Source organism: Nelumbo nucifera, chromosome 5 (genome assembly GCF_055504915.1).
Source record: "Nelumbo nucifera cultivar China Antique chromosome 5, China Antique-T2T, whole genome shotgun sequence".
In the NCBI taxonomy this organism is placed as follows: Eukaryota; Viridiplantae; Streptophyta; class Magnoliopsida; order Proteales; family Nelumbonaceae; genus Nelumbo; species Nelumbo nucifera.
The window spans coordinates 4,568,453-4,587,207 of record NC_142653.1 but is presented as its reverse complement, the minus strand read 5'-3'; the positions used below and the strand labels follow the sequence as shown (position 1 = coordinate 4,587,207).

Below are 18,755 nucleotides of genomic sequence, written 5' to 3'. Positions count from 1 at the left end.
AAATATTAATAGAAATTAGAAAAAGTTAAGGAATGCTTGAGTTGGACTTGACGGCTAAGCTCAATTGAAAATGTCAGAACTCAGAAGTATCCCACTTATATATTCCATTATTTTTAATATTAAATAAATTTTATTATTTTTAATATTAAATAAATTTTAAAATTTATTAATAAAATTAGCAATGCCAATCTAACTAAAAAAAAAAGAAAAAAAGATTGATTCAGACTTTTAGAGTGATTTAACCCAATTGAAAATGTTACATAATTTCTTTTGCTTTAATTTTATTTAACAAAGCCCGTGCATTATACAAGTCCCCACTAAAGTCCCCACTAGTATATCATATAGCCAAACCAAAACAAGTATATTATAGTCATATACAAAATATATAATGTATAAGTTCTGGACCAGGCTAGGCTAGTATTAAACCTCTTGAGACAGAACATGGACAAAGGTCAGGTTTAAAGTTGAGATTGAACCTTGTTGGATAAAAGGCTAATTGGGTTGAGATTGAAACTTCCGGACCGCCCAGCACTAATTAATTTAAGGGAAATTCAGAGTTCAGTCCACTTATTTTTTAAATCTTTTAATATCTTTGCCTGGACAATGAACAAGGCGGTATCTCATCTATCTATATCAAAATTGGTAAAGAAAATCCGTTGTCAAACAAATCACTATCACCATTCAATGTTTGGTCTGGCATCTTCTGTCCGCTGCTTCGACTAAATGGTGCAGAGAAAAGACAATGCCATGTATGGTCCAAGGCCCTAACAAAACAAGGTGGTTCATCACTTGAACAGTCCAAGCTCAGTAGTCAGGTGCTATTCTTTAGCCTGGGAAGAAGGGAACACCAACCTTCAGTATTTCAATTTCCAAGGCTACACCAACGTCTGGACCATAATCATACAAGCAGAAAACCTGATTGAAGAGAACCTAGTTTCTCAGGTCGATCAAGATAATCTAAATCAAGGGATTCCCCATTCTGAGAAGGCATCCGAAGTTCCTAACCGGACAAACCAAAATCTTCTCTCTAGGAAGAAAGTCGCTCATTGTTATCATCAATAACAACAAACACCATATTAAAGAAGATCCAATTCTTTCATTTCCTGTTGATATATGAGATATACAGATAAACTGGACCCAGCTTTCTCTGGCTGCAGTTGCCTTACTATGGGAAGAAAAAAAAATAACAAGAAAATAAATAAGATTAAAATTAAAGAAAGGAGAACAATCAAGACTACTCTATCACCCACCCAGACGCTGGTAATCAGATCAGTCTTCCAGCTTTATTCAGTTCCACCCGTTGTCCCACCTAAGCCAATGGGTTCCTCTATCTATCTTCTGGGCCACATCTGTTTGGTAATGTAAGCACTGATCTTTGTTGTTTTCCTAAACCAACAATATCTCCTCCCTTGGAGGAAGAAGCCTTGGATAAATAAAATTAAAAGAAAAAACCTCTAATTTCATGGTCGCTGTTGTTTGTTACCACTTGGATATGAATCCCGCCCACCATCAGGTTCCTTCCGCCTCACTGCCATTCCTGAACTTAATGACCATGATGCAGGCTTTATCTGTTCCTCATCAGATCTGCTCTGCCCCTGAATAAATAGCTGCCGGGAGCCCCCCAATTCCCTGTTCTCACCTTCCACCGTTGTTAACCCTGAATTCAAATCAAGGCTTGAATGTGATGGCCCAACACCATTCAACCCAGATGGAGGGCCAGGCATGTTCATAATGAATGATGGTTGGGAGTAAGAGGGGCCAGGGACTGGAGAGCCCACTACCTGTGGTGCCACAGGATTTCCCCTTGAATCAACCATGTATGGAACAGAGCCAGGTCCATACATAGCTGGTGAAAGAGACACAGAAGGCCCCACTGTGAGGCCATTGTAACTAAACACCGGAGGTGCGTGTGTATATGTCATCACTGGATATGCTGCAATGCCACTACCTAAGCTTGCTGAATTGGTCCCCATCACATATTCAGCAACCTGCCCATTTGGCAGGAAGGACTGACTTGGGGGTAAAAACTCCTTTCTATTGACCTCCACTTTTGTACCCATGATAGAGATGACAGGATCATTCATGCCTTGGGAAGTTGACTTCATCTCAGCACGTCGATCATGAGAATCATCAAAGACAGAAAAGCTGTCATTCAAGTCTATATTCCTCATTGAAGGCTGTCTTGATGATGAAGCTGAGGAAGGAGACGGGCTTTGATTGCCATTACAGTGATGATAAGGGGATTTTTCATCCATCCTCCAGTCTGATGATGGGGCATCTTCATTTTCATCAACACGATTCAAGTCCAGCTTGAGTCTCTCTGCCCTTTTTGAGCTCACTTCAGTGGAAGATTCCCCAGAAAGAAGGCCAGAAGATACTGGCATTTGTTTCATCAGTGCCGTATCAGTGACCCCCTCATCGTCAACTTCAGCCACGTTCAGATCAATATCAAGAACATCCTGCCTCTGCTTTGAACTGTAGCTGCTTCCCTCGACAGAGGGTGTCTTCTCACCATCCAGAGTCCTGCGGGGAGATGGTGGGCGGAAAGCACTTGTTGCAGCAGACCCCTTCCATCCCAGTGCCCCCTCAAAGTGCAGAGGAGCCACAGACATTCCAGCAGTAATAGCTGCTTTTGAAGCAGCAACAATGGGTTTTGGAGCAGATATTGGAGTCATTGGGCGATCCATTTCCTCTGAGCAGACCTCCTTGTTCAAATCGAATTCATAAATGTCCTTCTCGGTGGTACTATTTGGTTCTTGAGCAGCTTCTGTGACCTGGGATATCTCCATATCTTGCATGCAATCTTCAGATTTTCTATCCCCGTTATCTGAACATATTAAATGCTCTCTTCCATTTGGTGACGAGGCCACTGCACAAAGATTTTGTCCTGTTGGGACCTCATTTTGTGGTCCCATTGTCGATTGGTCCTGCTCTCCATTTATAGAATCAAGGCTAGAGTGCTGCACAACTCCACCTTCTGAATTATTCTCAGAGGAAGAACTACATAATGGTTCTCTATAATCCACTACCTCTTGCTCCACTTCTTTAGCAACTTGTCTAGCAACTTCAAGTGCATCATCTACACCATACTCAAGGTCCATCTCTGATTTTCTCTTGTCAACCTTATCTGAGCCTTCAGTATCTATCGTCTGTCGTGAAACATCAGCATCTATCGTCTGTTGTGAAACATCAGCATGTAGTGCCAACTCCTCTCCTTTCCCTACCTTCAAACTCGATTCACCAGAAAAGTCCTTGAGATCTTTTGTTGGATCAATGTCTTCCTTCCTGCAAAAAGAAATCTGCGAACCCTCTGTCTTTCTTGAGATATAGCCATTGCCAGATAAGTCCTCTGAAACATTGGAAATACATTCACCAGCTTGACCCCTAGATTTTATATCCATTGTGCTTCTGGAATGTTTTACTACCCCACAATCAACTAACCCCCTCTTTGGTTCTGATAGTGTAACCACATCACTGTCAAGACAAGTGGAAGTAGTTGGAGAAATCTTCTTTGGACAAAGTTTCATCTCTTTTGCATCAAAACCAGTTGGTACAGAAAGTTCCACCACAGATTTCTGAGCAGCAGCAGCATCCGTAGAAGAAACATATTCAGGGCCCAGTGATGCAGAAACAGAAGACACGTCCTTGCCAAGGTCATCTGGTATGTCTATTTCTTTCTTGTCATCAGTGAAACCTTTTAATTCTGAAACATCTAAGGACTTCCTAACATCAACTTCAACTGGACCTGGGGAAGTGCATGCCCCTGGGGAGATTGTCCCATCTGCACGAGGCAAAGAGGAATCTTCCATTACAGAGGAGCCAAGAGCATCTCCTGGGAGCTCATCTCCCTCTAACGGGCTTGAATTTTGAGAAATACCCTGATTACCAGACATAGGGAGCTTTATGTCTTTAAGACTCTGTGAGTGAGAGCTATCTGAGCTTCTTGATAGCTGGGATTCACGCCCAGAAGGCTCCACTATGTGATTATCTTCATCAGCATATCCTCTGAAAGGAGTAACATTAAGAACTGTCTGTTCCAGGCAACCACTCTCAACAGCTATTTCTCCACTGGGCGAAACATTGTCATTAAGGCATGCCTCATTTTTTTCAGCATCTTTATTACTGGCTTCATTCTGTCTTCCTTGGTTCCAACCATCAATCAGAGCTCTTGCCCTATCCTGAACCTTGAAGCTGTGGTGGCTAAAAAGATGATTCACAGTTACTCCAATTCCAGAAGAAACTGATTTCTCTTTATCAATGGGCAGCTTCTCAAGTGCACCCAAGAGTGCAGTTACTGATTCTTCTGCAGAACTGTCGCTTTTGTCATTACTAAACTTCTGCACTTCATGGAGCCATTGATTAAGGAAATGGAGCCCATCTAAATGAATAAAGCGGTTAAGACAATCCTTATTTTCTGTGGCTGCCAAGGTGCTTGCAACAGTGCACCACTGTCTGGCTGCCTCTCTGACATTCTTCCCAGGAAGATCATTTTCCTTTATCATAGAAACTAGCTCCTCAACTCTGGCAGGGGCTGTAAGCCCATCCTTCATCTCAGTCAGGGTAAAGAAGTCCTCTAGCGTCATTCTGTTTCCACACACCAACCAAGCAGTTCCAAGCTTTGAAGTAGTCCTTGTAACATGCTCCTCTGCTTATGTAAGAAAGCTAATTGCAGCCTAAGACTTGGACCCTGGTTATGTGATTGTCTACAATACATGACACCATAAGCTCAGTAAGTGTTTAACTGCATGCCAAAACCAACAGAAGAAATACAATGTTTCTATCGATCAAGAGAGAGAGAGTTTTGAAATAAAAGTAAAAGAAAACTTTCATGGTTATAATACATGAATTACACACACATACATACATTATAATCATGGAGAATATTGGGAACTCAGTATCTATACAGCTTGAACTTTTAAGCATTCAAGGTGATCCTAGATCATGCACTGCACTTTATCAGTCTAGATAATGTGCTACGTCAAGAATGCCTTAGCCAACAAAATTTACATCTCAATTGATGGTCCTACTTGAGGCTACGAACTTTGAAGGATGCTTCCACAAGCACAAGTTTGGAGTGTATGGAAAAGAAGAATTTTGAAGATGAAAAAAATAAATAAAGCCTGTCAAGCACACGCGCACCCACACCCTCCCACACACAACAAAAATAAGATAGAAAAAGGGATCTGCCTTCTGTTCCTTTCCCTTTTTATTACTCTGTTCTCTGTCTCTTAAATTTTTTAAGTTAATATAATATTATAGCTTTCTTTAGTTTCTAATAATTTTTTGACATGCAATTGTTCTGTTAAAATGCTTGTGTTAAAGTGTTGTATTTGAAATATTTAAAAATACAATTGTCTTTTAGATATGGTGATTTACTATGTTTTTAGAGGAAGGCCAATGCCATTAGCAAAAAGCATTTCCATTTTTCAATTTATATGCATGCTGATTGGCATGTAAAATTAGGGAACTAGAGTAGAACATGGTTATTTCTTTGTAAAATTCTATTGCAGAAGTGACTAGGTCTTCCATTATCGCCTAGAATAGCCTAGATACCTTGACAACTATGATAACAAATGGTTACAACTGGGGGGGGGATATCCAACCCTCTATGGTCCATTGGTCCATGATCCTTGAAAAATTTTGAGGAGATCAATATACCTGTCTGTTCTTGAAGCATGATTCCATAACAACTCTGACAATGATGGTTGAGCCTATACTATATGCAGAAAAAGAGGGGGACATTTGTGTTTCATTATGGGAGGATAAAAGATGTTAATCTTGAAAACCCACCCCCAACTCCCCATCCTCCAATTGTAACCAAGGAGTAGCTTGCTCAAGTCCCCACCCACCCCCAACTCTCCTTCCTCCAAGATCACATCTGCTGCAAACTTTTTTTATAGTATAAAATTTTATTAAAATCCAAACTGCATACGAAAATATGCAGCAGATTGAAAGGTACAACAGTGGTCCTCCTAAGAGGAGCCTTATCACAAGTAAAATAAAGTAGAAACTATCTGCTGCAAACATGACCCCTCGATGATATGCAAACACGATAGTGATTAAATAAAAAACAGATAAGTCCAGTGTTTTAAATTTGAAACAAAAGTATATTCTGTCCACACTTTATTAAGGGTTGCAAGAAAGTTTTTGCGACCAGCTAAAAAAAAAAAGAAAAAGAAAAGAAGTGCCTCCCTGTTATGGGCCCGAGCGTAGGATCTCGTCACGGGTCGGTCCACGGGGAGAACCTCTAGTTTCCCCTTGCCCCACCCTTTGCGTGCTGACCCTATCGTGGCGACCTAAGGGGTGATTTGTCCAAGAGATCACCCTAACTCTCCTTTACTCTTCTCTTTGACTGAAATTTTGGATGCCTTTATTCAATAATAGTGGCTCCTTAAATAGGAGATTACAAGAGTCCTGCTCTTAGGGAGACTCCTTGCTGAATAGGGAGACCTCCAACTCTATCTTGATAAGATAAGACTGATAAGATAAGATAAGTCTCTCTTAATCTTAAGACTGATAAGACATGTGGTGGTTTGGGGCTTGGGAATATTAGGAGAAGGAATATGACTCTGTTGGGAAAGTGGTTGTGGAGATTCCCCTTGGAGAAGGAGAAGCTATGGGCTAGAATAGTGGCAAGTATTCATGGGCTGGAGCATAATGGATGGGACGCTGGAATCAAAGCTAGGACCACAAGCAATTCTCCTTGGAAATCCATTCATGACTTGCTACCAGTTTTCTACCCTAATATCAGGTATGAATTGAATTCCGGTAACTCCATAAAATTCTGGGAACAAACCTGGGTGGGGAGTGCCCCTCTAAAGGATCAATTCCCTTCTTTGTTTGCTCTTTCTGATCTGAAAAATGAGCCAATATCGTCTTTTACCACCCCGTCCTCTTCCACTTCTGGGATTGAGTGGAACTTGGGTCTAAGAAGGGATTTGAGGGACTCAGACTTTGACAATATTTTGAGCCTTATTGCAATTCTTGATAACGTTGTCTTAGACCCCACTAGGGCGGATTCTAGATATTGGACACCTTCTCCCAACGGCATTTTTTCTTGTGCTTCTTTCTTCAAAGTCTTAAGTCAGTCCACCAGTCCTACCTTCCTTCCTTTTCCTATTGATGAGGTTTGGTGCAGAGCAATACCTCCTAGGGTTGGTAGTTTTTGTTGGGAAGCCTATCAGGAAAGAATCAACACTGGTGATCTACTCCAAAAGAAAAGACCCAATACTTGTTTGTCACCTCAGTGATGTGTTCTTTGTAAAGCGGATGGGGAGACTAGTTTTCACCTACTGGTGTCTTGCCATTTTGCGAAGTCAATTTGGGAATGGGCTTTGTCCCTATTTGGATGTAGTTGGAATACCCCATCAGACTTGCAAGGCCTTTTTCCCCTTCTCTTTTTAGGTGGCGGATAAAAAGGGGAAGGACAATGTGGAGAGGACTAAGGGCTGCAGTATGTTGGACACTTTGGGAAGAAAGAAACTCCAGGATATTCTCAGAAGCTCAGAGAGGAGCAGCAGATCTGAGGGCTATCATTCATATTAGAGCGGTACAGTGGCTAAAATCTTTGGAGCTCTTCACAGATTACACTGTGGATGACATGTTGAGGAAGTGGGGTGAAATTGCAAATTGCACACAGACTAAGTCAGTAATGAGTGTGGTTTGGACCCTTCCACCTAGTGCATTCGTGAAACTAAACTTTGATGGGTGTAGCAGGGGAAATCCGGGACAATCGGGGATTGGGGTGTTTTTATGGATGAAAATGGGGTCATTTCTGCTATGTTCTCTGGCCCAATTGGAGTGGGTGATTCCCTTAGAGCTGAGATCTTTGCAGTTATGGAAGGAGTACAGAAAGCTAAGGAGTTGAACATCAAGAAACTCTTAATTGAAGGGGATTCAGAGGTGGTGATAGGGTGGCTGATTAAAGATCACAATGGCTTATGGAAGTACAATAATGAGAGGAGGAAATTCAAGTGGCTGGTGCGGGAGATGGAAGTTAAGATACTTGGGTTAAAAGATTGGCTAATTCCCTAGCGGACGGTTTAGCTAAACAAGGGGCAGAAAGGGATTCACTTTTTTGGACTAAGCTGTAACTATAGTGTGTTTTCTTTATTTTTTTCTTTTCTTGAGGTTCTTTGTTGCTCTTGGAAGATAAGCGTGTTTGTCTTCCTATTGTAAATCTTCTTTTGATGAGTTAATGAAAGTGTTATTGATAAAAAAAAAAAAAAAAATCTAATAAGATAAGTCTCTCTTAATCCTAATCTAATAAGATAAGATAATCTAATCTACTAACTTAATAAGATAAGAATAACAAGATAGTCTAATCTAATTTGCTGAATGGATAAGACTGTTGCTGCCGAATTGGATAAGATGAGAACACCGGATCATTGCTGCTGCAGCTCCCAATATGCGTCCACATCACTCCCCCCCCCCCCCCCCCCCTTTTCAATACACACACAGACAACCACTAACCATCTCAAAAAAAGTGATCAAATTACTATAATGAAGACCTAAGCAGACAATCATCCTAGTAGTTCCTACTAATCTCCTTGTTCTAAGATTATTTATATGGCACAGAGCTATAGCATTTCAAATAATGTTCTACCATTGAGACTAGAGATAGTTTAGTGGAAAAACTAAAAAGGATAGGATCAGAAATGAAGTCATCCAAAGGAACCTAGGAGTAGCTTCAGTAGGCAGTAAAATGAGATAAAAGTAGACTAAAATGGTTTTGTCATGCATAGAAGACCATCTACAGAACCTGTAAGAAGAACCAACCTGTTGCAAGTTGAAGAAGCTAGAAGGGCTAGGATCAGACTAAAAAGGATATGAGTTGAAGTAATGAGAAATGATTTAAGCACTCATAATTTAATGATGGGTATGACACCAAACGGTAATGGAATGGCGAAACAGGATTTGTGTAAACCAACCCCATATAGTTGGGAGTTGGGAAAAAGCTTAGATGATGATGAGTCCAGAGATAGTTTTGAATTTCAAAGCTGAGTTATATATCATCATGTGAAACTTGATTAGTCAAATTGAAAAGCAAACACAACTTAAAACTCAATCCATAGATTATGCAACTCCAATAATTAATTGGATCAGCTGGGAGAAACTCAAAACTTGAGAATTCAGAGATGGTGGTATGAAGGGTGACAATTCAGAAATGGAGGTAAAAAAAAGGCTGTATGCATTCACAAAAGCACAACAATTCAGAATGCAAAGAACAGCTATCAGTTCAGATATAGGGAAAATTATATGATATAGTATATATCCATGTGCAATTCAAAATTTTCATCAAAATGAAAATGCCACAGCAAAAGATCAACTTAGAATGTGTTCATGCTTAATCTGTTTTAATACTTAAAATTGGACCAAATATCTAGCATATTTTACAAGAACATGAATAATTTGTAATTTTTTTTGGTAAATGTATAATGTAGTAGATATACTATATATTCATGGTATCCTCCTTCAGATGTGAGAAGCCTCTTCTGGTCCTTTAATCCACCAAGAAAAGGAGGCAAATCATGTGGGGAAGCACCAGGGTGGCAATAATTTTGACTATACAGGAAGCGAGGAATGAAAGGATATTCAACAGAAAACCAAGGTCTGTAGAGGTATTCTTGTCAGTAACACCACAAAGGTGGTCCAATGGATCAAAACAATGACCCTTTTTCAGCTCTTAGTGGCTGCCACCGTTCCACCTGAAATGTGTGCAATAAATTAAATCTTCATAGCTGCAGCTTGGGCAATCCTGATCCCTTTGGGTAATGGAGACATTTATAGAGATTAAAGAGCGATAATCCTAGCCATATTCTCCGGACTCTTGGGCTATGCAAACACAACAAGAGTGGAACTAATGGCTGTACTTCTAGCCTAACCTAGCCCAGAGTAGGCATAATGAATTTAAGGTTGTAAGCCTGGAAGCCTGGCCAAGCCCTTCATCACCCCTAAGGAGAGTAAAGCATAGTTGTCAAGGTGATGCCTAGGTGACGAGGTGCCCATGGAGGGTTGCCTCGCTTAAGTGCTTATCTATTTTGTACATGGTACAATGAAATATTTTTATGTTCTTTATTTTTTGAGACTATAGTAATAAAATAGGCATTATTAAACTAAAGTATTCATTTTGTGGGTTTATATGCTATTTCCTTTTTATTATTTTCTTATTTGTTAGTGTTCAATCAACGCACATGTTGGTTTGTGCTGTCTTGAACCCTCGAAGACTTCAAACCTGAATTGATAAACAAGGAAGAACTTAAAATATTGTCCAATCAACACATTCTTCTTCTATCCATTTTATTTTCTTTTTTTTTTTCCTAGGAAAAAAATAGAGTCTCAGCCCTATATCTTCTGAATTTTCTTTTCTTTCTTTGTTTCTTCTCATGAATATGTTGATTTTCTGTCTTAACATGAAGTTTATAATTTTTCTTATGAAGATGATAGATAATTACCTGTTAAAGATGGTTGCTGGTTGCTATTAAACCTAGGGAATTTCCCTAAGGCACTCTGCACCCCCCCCGGTAGCCTAGCCTAGCCTAGCCTTGGTGCCTTGAAAACTATGGAGCAAAGCTCCTTAGTCTTGGGAAATTGACAGTGAAAGGTGATTCAAAAGTAGTAGTGGGATGATTTTTTTTTTGATAAATGAGAGTAGTTTTATTAATTCGAAAAATAGCAGTACATTCAGCCTAGGAAGAGGCATGAGGTATTATCTCCCCCTAGGACCGAGTCATAAACACTAAACAAACACAAGCCTGAAACACAGTTACAAAGTGGCCCAAAACAGATCTCCCCTTGACACCCCTTGCTTGGCCAGAGAATCAGCCATTGCATTTGCTGATCTGCTGACCCACTGAAACCTGACTGACATATTCCTTGTCAGCCATTTAGCTTTCTTTAACAGATCCATGTAGCCCCAACAAGCTGTCTCTGGACTTGTCAACCAGCCCACTACTACCTTGGAATCCCCTTCTACTATCAAATTATTCACTCCAAGTTGACTGGCCATCTGTATACCTTGTACCGCTGCTAGTATCTCTGCCCTTACAGAATCACCAACACCCACTGGTCCTGAAAATAAAGACATGTTGCTATCTTTGTCTCTCAGAATCCCTCCTATTCCGGATGGCCCAGGGTTACCTTGGCAGCTACCATCAAAATTCAGTTTTACCACTCCATCCGGTGGGGATTCCCATTCAGCTTGTGATTTGTTCTTTGTGGAGACTGTAAAAGCCACTGCTGCCCTGTTTCTCCTTAAGTCATCAAAGGAGTAATCTGCCAACAAGTGTGAAGATTTCAGCCACGAGACTATCCTTGTCATTATGCATTCCTTGATTTCAGCAAGACTTCTTTCCTTTTCTTGAAATATTCTAGCATTTCTCTCCTCCCATAAAGTCCAGAAGGTAGCGGCTCTGATACATTTCCACATTAGCTTCCCTCTTTTTGCCAATCTCCCAAAGGCAACCAGAATGAACAGCAGCTTTACTTCGGAGGGAAAGTTCTACCTGCACCCAAATAGTGAAACAACCCAATTCCAAATATTGGCAGCAAAAGAGCACGATATCAGTAAATGGTTACATTCCTCACCCTTCACTTTACACAAGAAGCACCAATTTGGGGACAAACACAAGTAAGGTTTCTTCTTTTGCAAGTTTTCCACCGTATTGATCTTACCCAAGTAGGCTTCCCAACAGAACGCTGCTATTTTAGGAGGAATTGGCCTTGACCAGACCTCTTTAACAGGGAAAACCTGAGAGGAGGGGTTGGAGCAATGGGCTTTAAAGAAAGAAGCACAAGTGAAGGAGCCAAACGGGGTTGGAGACCAAACCCTTTTATCCAGGTTAGGGGGGTCCAGGCACACTAAGTCTAGAAGCAACAAGAGCTCTGAAACACAAAGAAGTTCTTCATCCCTTAACCCTCTTTGAAACCCAAAATTCCAGTTTAAACCCAAAGTTCTTTTTAAAGAGGGAGATGGAATAGAGAGAAGGAAAGCGGTCTTTTAGGGGTTGAGTGCTCACCCAAATATCTTCCCAAAAAAGAATGGAATTTCCGGAACAAGCATCGTACCTTACAAATCTGAGGAACTTTGGGAGAATGCCATAAATAGCCTTCCAAGGTGTTGTGAGCAAAGCCCTTCGGGATACCCCCGCATCCAAACCTGATTCAGAACAGCTAGGGATACTCTTCACTACTTCATGCCACAACCTCTCCCTCTCCAAGGGCCACCTCCAAAGCCACTTACCTAAAAGAGCTTCATTTTTACTCACCACATTCCCTAAGCCTAGTCCTTCATTTTTGCTTCTATTCACCACCTCCCACCTAATCAAGTGATCTTTTTTCTTTTCCCCAGGTTCCCATACGAAGTCCCTCATCAATTTTTCCAACCTCTTTGCCTCCCTTTTAGGAATTCTAAAGATTGACAAGAAGTAGTAGTGGGATGATTAGAAAATGATAAAGCAGTCGCATGACAATGCTGTAACATCTTGAGGGAAATAAGAGGAATGGGAAGCAGTCAGAATATAAGATTCAATTTGATACCAAGATTGGTCAATGCTCTTGTAGATGGACTGGCCAAACAAAGGGTAAACAGAAAAATTGCTTTGGGGACCTTCATGTTAGTTAGCATTGCAACAAAGAGGAGGCAATGGGATTATAACTAGTCCATTTCTGGGGATGCTTGGCATGTTTGCATATAACCAACTCTATTCTTTATATCAATCAATAAAATTTCAGTTACCTATCAAAATAGAAAGGATAATATAGTAGATACATTAGAGGAAATAATATAATTTAATACTTTACCTTCTTCAAAAAAAAAAATCAATATAGTAGATATATACAAACACTTGCATAAGAGGAAAACTGATCCAATACATGAGAGGTATCTAATTTACAGGGTTGAAAAAACAGTCCACTGAAGCATTAATACATTAGCACACAAGACGAAGGTTAGAAAATCCCTGTTAGACAGAAGTCTATAATTAGCATTTTGAAGACCTGCATTATTGTACATAAAGGGGCCATTGCGTGGTGTAATGGTAAAAGCTCAGGCAGTGAGGGAAAATGTGGCTTGGACCATTTGGGAAGAAAGGAATGGAAGAATTTTCAATGATAAGAGAAGGGCTGAGGTGGAAATTATTGATTCAATTAAGACAAGAGCTACACACTGGGTGAAAACTTTGGAGGCCTTCCAAAATTTCTCACTGAATGATATGTTGAGAACATGGAAAGAGGTGGTACTCTCAGCTCAAGAAAAAGGAAAGGCAAGTTATGGTAATGGAAACCCCCGGTATCTAACTTCCTAAAGCTCAATTTTGATGGAAGTTTTATAGGCAATATGGAATTGGCTGGGTAGGGGCCTAGGGGGCATCTTCAGAAATTCAGAAAGAAGAGTGGTGCCTTTGTTTTTAGGACCTTTGGAGCACAGTGACGCACTAACAGCAAAACTGGTCAGCTTCTTGCAGGGGTTAAAGTTGGCTAAACAATTTGGTTTCCGGACTCAGGTGGTCATCTCTTGGACAAGATGCAGTACCCAAATCCCTTGGGCTTTTTGGCACAAATTTAGGGAGATAGAGAACTTAATAAGAGAGTTAAATGTTTCTTTTAAATGGGTGAGAAGAACAGCAAATGAAATGGCAGACACTCAAGCCAAACAAGGGGCTTAAGACAGCATTTGTTTTGGGCAAATCTGTGAACTCTTGTTGTTTGGGGTGGATTTTACACCCACCTTCTTGTAATCTTTAAGTTTGCATTAATAACATTACTTTCTACTGATTAAAAAAAAAAGGTAAAATCTCAGGCAGACAAGTGTGAGAAAGCATGTTTGAATCTGAGAGCAGACTCTTTGTGTGAAAAAATAAATGCCAAAGGTAGGTCCATATCCAGTCCACCCCTCCCAAGTCCCAAGACTCCAGATGGTTGGGACAACATTGGGTTAATGGCCTTCTGGCCTTCTGCATGATTTGTATATTAAGTCTTTTCACAACAAAAATAATCTTCTTGCAGAACATATCAGCAGTAGAGCATTCATATACTTTTGCAAAAAAAAAAAAAATCGTGCATAACATGTTTTAATAGAAAAAGGTGTAAACAAGGCTTCTAGTCATGAGGTATCTGTCAGCCCAAAAATTGCTGCCATGTGAGCAAACAATGACCCCCTGGAGAAAAGCTAAGTTTTCAGTGAATAATTTCACCTAGAAATTTTCAAATAAAGGGTGGTATTGGAATGATTTGCACTAAGGGAATGAAGACATGACTATGAGAGGCTCACCTGCCTGATGGACAGCCTGGATTGCCCAGAAGATAATTCAACCAATGGTAGTCCTAAACCAAAATAAGAACCACATAGGTTCATACAGAGAGAGCATGTTGCCAGGTTCTTGAGTTCTTGCTCAAAACCATTCAAGAACCAAAAGAAATTTCATTTAGAAAAGTATGAATTTTTCAAAAGCCCCTAAATATGTCTTTTCTATTTATATTTTGTCTCCCATAGTTTCTTTTGATTCTTCCAAATATTTTGCAAGTCATTGGATAAGCTTAGGCTAATTAAAGTCCACAGCCTTTTGGATTGGCACAAGAAACATTAAAAATATTACACCAAAAAACAAGCTATGTTCAAATTATGAACTTCTATACTTTGTTGGATAAGAATTTAAGAGCTTTGGATTAAATTTCTGGCTAGCAGTTTTAATTAAAGGGTTATTTATATTGGATCATTGTATCCCTGTAAATCATATCAGAAATAAAGATGCAAAGCTAACATAAAATATCTCATATTGACCAAGTAACAAACAAAAATGGTATTAGATGAAAATGACACTTTTGTAATAATTGTAATGGTAATGCATCAAGGCCAATCATCAATACCTTAGCAATCTTGTCAGACCAAAATAAAGTCATGTTGATTTGATACAGTAACATCAAGGAATTGCCTAAGAGAATTGCCAAAAGCAAGCTGACAGTGACATTGTTGGTTCAGTCTATGTGACCTAGTTCGTGACTTGGTTTGACCATTTGACATTTCCAACAAGCATGATAAGTAAGAGAATTTTATATTAATTCTAAATTACAGGTTTTGCAGATTTCTAATAAATAAAAAAAAGTAAAAAAGAAAAGGCATACCATAAAAGTGCTTCCCAGACAAGGAAAAAAAATATGTGCACTGTTATGGTAATAATAATGTTTTTATCAGAAATAAGGTAATTTAATCTGATAAATAGTAAAGTCTCAATAAAGTACCGTGTAGAGATTAGTAATCCCAAAGGGCTTTACATCATCAACTAATGCTAATGAGGAAAGCATATATACGTACAAAGCTATACACCACTGGAGGAATTAAGAAGTGTAACTTCCCAGTGCTGCTTAAAATGATAATAATCAACAGCTAATAAGATAATGGTAATGATAATGATGATAAGACATCTTGTAACAGAGGCAAAGATTTTGGCATCTGGCTTTAACTGCTCATATTCAAATGGGTACCTGGATCTATAAATAACCTAGCTGATATTCTAGCAAGAAAAGGGGTTTCAAGAATGGAGTTTTTTATGACTTTTGAGAATGGAGTTAGTGTGGGGCTTCCCAGGCCCAGGTTACATATTTGTAATAATTATGACTTATAAATGTTTCAGCAGTGATTTTTTGTATTTGTTCCTCATGATCTCAACGACATGGGGCCCCATATTATTCATGATTTATAAAATCCCATGCATTGTTACTGATAAAAAAGAATGATGATGATAATAATAATAATAATCACACAACACATGAGCAGAAAAACTGCATTTAAAAGGACCCTTCAAGCTAACAGAATAGTTCAAAAGGCTACCACAACCGCAATAATCAACTTAGATATGAATTCATGTTAGAAACTTATTGGTATGATTTCGTGAATACAGACCAGTGGTAGATTTATGCTTATCGCATTTAATGTTAAATGAATACAAACTTGGATGAAACACAATTGGTTCAATCAGAACATGACTTCTTATCAATAACTAAAAAAAAGAAAAAATCTTGAAGTCACAAGTGCAGAATAGAAAAACATGAGAAGATGATATGTTATTCTTTTTAAGAAAAAAGGTTCTAATTGTACTTACTTTAGACACAAGTTTTCTGCTTAAATATTCTTCCTCATATAAATCTCTAACCATGATCTCATAACCTTTTTAGACACATCCATATCTGAACTAATATGTCAATACCAATAAGAACTTGCATAAGGTGGGACACTATAATTGGTTCAGCTAGGGTATCTGGTCTTTCTTTTTTTTCTGAATTGTCTAATATAGAATCTCCAAATCAACCAACCGATGTTCAATGAGACGAACTGTAAGGAGTAGAAGCATTCATGAAGAGTGTAAAGTTATGTATAATCTTTTGGGGAGAAGGAAAGGAAGTAGTTGTAGTAGCCTTTCGGATAACCTTTCATATGACAACAATGACGACAACAATAATAGGTACTCACAGAATAATGGAACAACCCAAGAAGCAAATTATTCACTTCACTGGTGATCTGTAATACAATATGTAATCATGTTCTTTTACAGAAACTCATCAAATGGAACCAGGAGAACCAAATATTGTATATTATACCATACCACGATATATAAATGCCAGATATGGTCAAATTTTTTGCTTATATCTGTGATTCCAGGAAACTATCGAGGTAAAAGTTGGGGACTTGCTGATTCAGATGGATGTATTTTGGGATAAATATGGTGGTTGCTACAAGCATTTTTCCTCAAGATATGTATCAATTTCATGCACAACTTCCATTTAGAATCCATGCATTTTGGATAGATGTAGCAGTTATTGCATTGTCAATTATTAAAAGATATATAGTGGTTATTGCAAGTATTTTTCCTTTAGACACAGTATCAATTTCATGCACAACTTTCATTTCCAGAAAATGATGGGAACAAGTTAGAGAAGCCAAATTTAAGCTACCACCTTATTAAACTACACCACTAATGAACCATTAAGAAAGTAGAGCTTTCAATAGTTTTAAATTTACCAGAAGACTCCAATGCCCTAATTAGTTGAAGCAGCCGAGGAATTGATGCATAATGTACGATTAAGAGCCTATCCACAAAAATTGCCAGGTGAAGCAAATGTCATAGCTAAGAATACCATATAAAACACTAAAATTCAGCTGAGGATAATGATTACCAAAGCTCCAGTTAAGAAACTACAATTCCAACAAACCACTCAAATCGACACCTTGTTGAATTGCAGACAGACTCCAAAACAAACGACAGTAAAATAGCAAACTAAAATGGCTAAAATCAAAACCTTTGGCCTCAGTAAAATAAAAATCGACCAACCCATCACCTCGCAAAGGAAACGAAAAAAAAAAAAAAAATAGCCAACATGATGAAACAGGGAAAATCATCCCACAAAGAGAAACCCACACACTCACTTTCAAACGAGAGACTGGACCATAGAACTCAAATTGAGAATTCTACAAGGAAAGCAACAAGAGCGAAACCCTAAATGTTGGTTCGTTCTTGGAAGGTAGGTGGGTTTGTAAGGAGCAGGGAGTACCAAACATAGAGAATCTACATTAATGCAACGTAAGAGGATAGATAACACGTGTCAGAAACTGTCTAGAAACCGACCAAATTGTTGAATGTGCAGAGCGCGAAAATCATGAGAACAAGAAGATACGAGGTGAACTTTACCTTGTTTAGAATACTGAAATCTTGGCAGCCGCCGAGAGCTTGGAACAAGGGCTTATCCTCGACACTTCCACCGTGTTATCCTATTCACCACCATATCCTCTCTCTCTCTCTCCCTCCTTCTCTCTTTCTCCCTCTCTCTCTTCTCTCTTCTCTGTGTGTCTTTCCCTCTCTTCAGAACCCTCGCTCTGGCGTGTTCGAACGAGAAGAACGTTTCTTCTTCGCACCGGTTTTTTCTTTTTCCCTTTTTTGGCTTGTTTCAGTGTTGTTAGACTCGGACCGTCCGTTGACTCGAGAAGGCCATTGGGTCCCGTGCCAACGGTTCAATCGAGGTTAAACCGTGGTTTATTGCTGACATCATTAAGTAGAGTATCAGGATCTGCTACCTACGACACTCTACCAACACAGCTTCTAACATGATTACCGTTCCAAAACATGATTACATCTCCTGTAGCCGCATATCTAAAACATGATTACCGTTTCAAAATCAATCCAGTACAAGTACGAAACATGTTTGAGAGATCCGTTTGCTGATGCATTCGTTGACGTTGAACGTCACCGTCCCAAAATCAATCCACCGTGCTCACAGCTTTTTGCACAACTGCAAGTCGTTATGAGCACGGTTTTGTGAGCACCCAATCCCCAAAAACATTAGTTGTTGCCGGAGTGGGATCTACTCCTCACACTTGAGCGCCTCACATGCACATCCACCGTGCATTGGGAACATCTCTTATGAAAAATAACTTATAAGTACGGGAGATGTTTTCAATTGATGATAGGATGTGCGTGTGAGGCGCCCTACGTGAGGAATAGATACGGTCTCACTGTTGCCAATGATGTTGAGTGTGGGATCTGCTCCTCACAAATGGGCGCCTCACAGGCACATCCACTGTGGATTGGGAACATCTCCCATGAATAATAACTATTAATTACAGGAGATGTAAGATGTGTGAGGCGCCTGAGAGGCACCAAGTGTGAGGAGTAGATCCGGTCTCACCATAAGAGTGGGGTAAAATAGTAATTGCCCATATTTCCTTTTCGCCATAAACATAGACATGTGCGTGAATTGATGAATGA

At 39.4% G+C, this 18,755-nt stretch overlaps 1 protein-coding gene across 5 annotated transcripts; it reads right to left on the bottom strand.

Moving 5' to 3' along the window:
• Nucleotides 1–1,076: 1,076 nt before the first annotated feature.
• LOC104590021 (uncharacterized) lies at nucleotides 1,077–17,924 on the bottom strand. 5 transcript variants are annotated; one of them, XM_088888075.1, is made up of 3 exons: nucleotides 17,682–17,914; nucleotides 17,015–17,082; nucleotides 1,077–4,741 (listed from the first exon to the last, which is right to left on the bottom strand). In XM_088888075.1, the coding sequence occupies exon 3, from the start codon at nucleotides 4,581–4,583 to the stop codon at nucleotides 1,461–1,463; it is 3,123 nt and encodes a 1,040-aa protein (XP_088744201.1). In that variant the 5' UTR covers nucleotides 4,584–4,741; nucleotides 17,015–17,082; nucleotides 17,682–17,914; the 3' UTR covers nucleotides 1,077–1,460. The 5 variants fall into 5 exon arrangements, 4 of the variants coding, with proteins under 4 accessions (XP_088744201.1, XP_010246826.1, XP_088744200.1 ...); XM_010248524.3 differs by having other exon boundaries at nucleotides 1,077–4,703; XM_088888074.1 differs by lacking the exon at nucleotides 17,682–17,914 and adding an exon at nucleotides 17,170–17,637 and having other exon boundaries at nucleotides 1,077–4,703.
• Nucleotides 17,925–18,755: the final 831 nt, after the last annotated feature.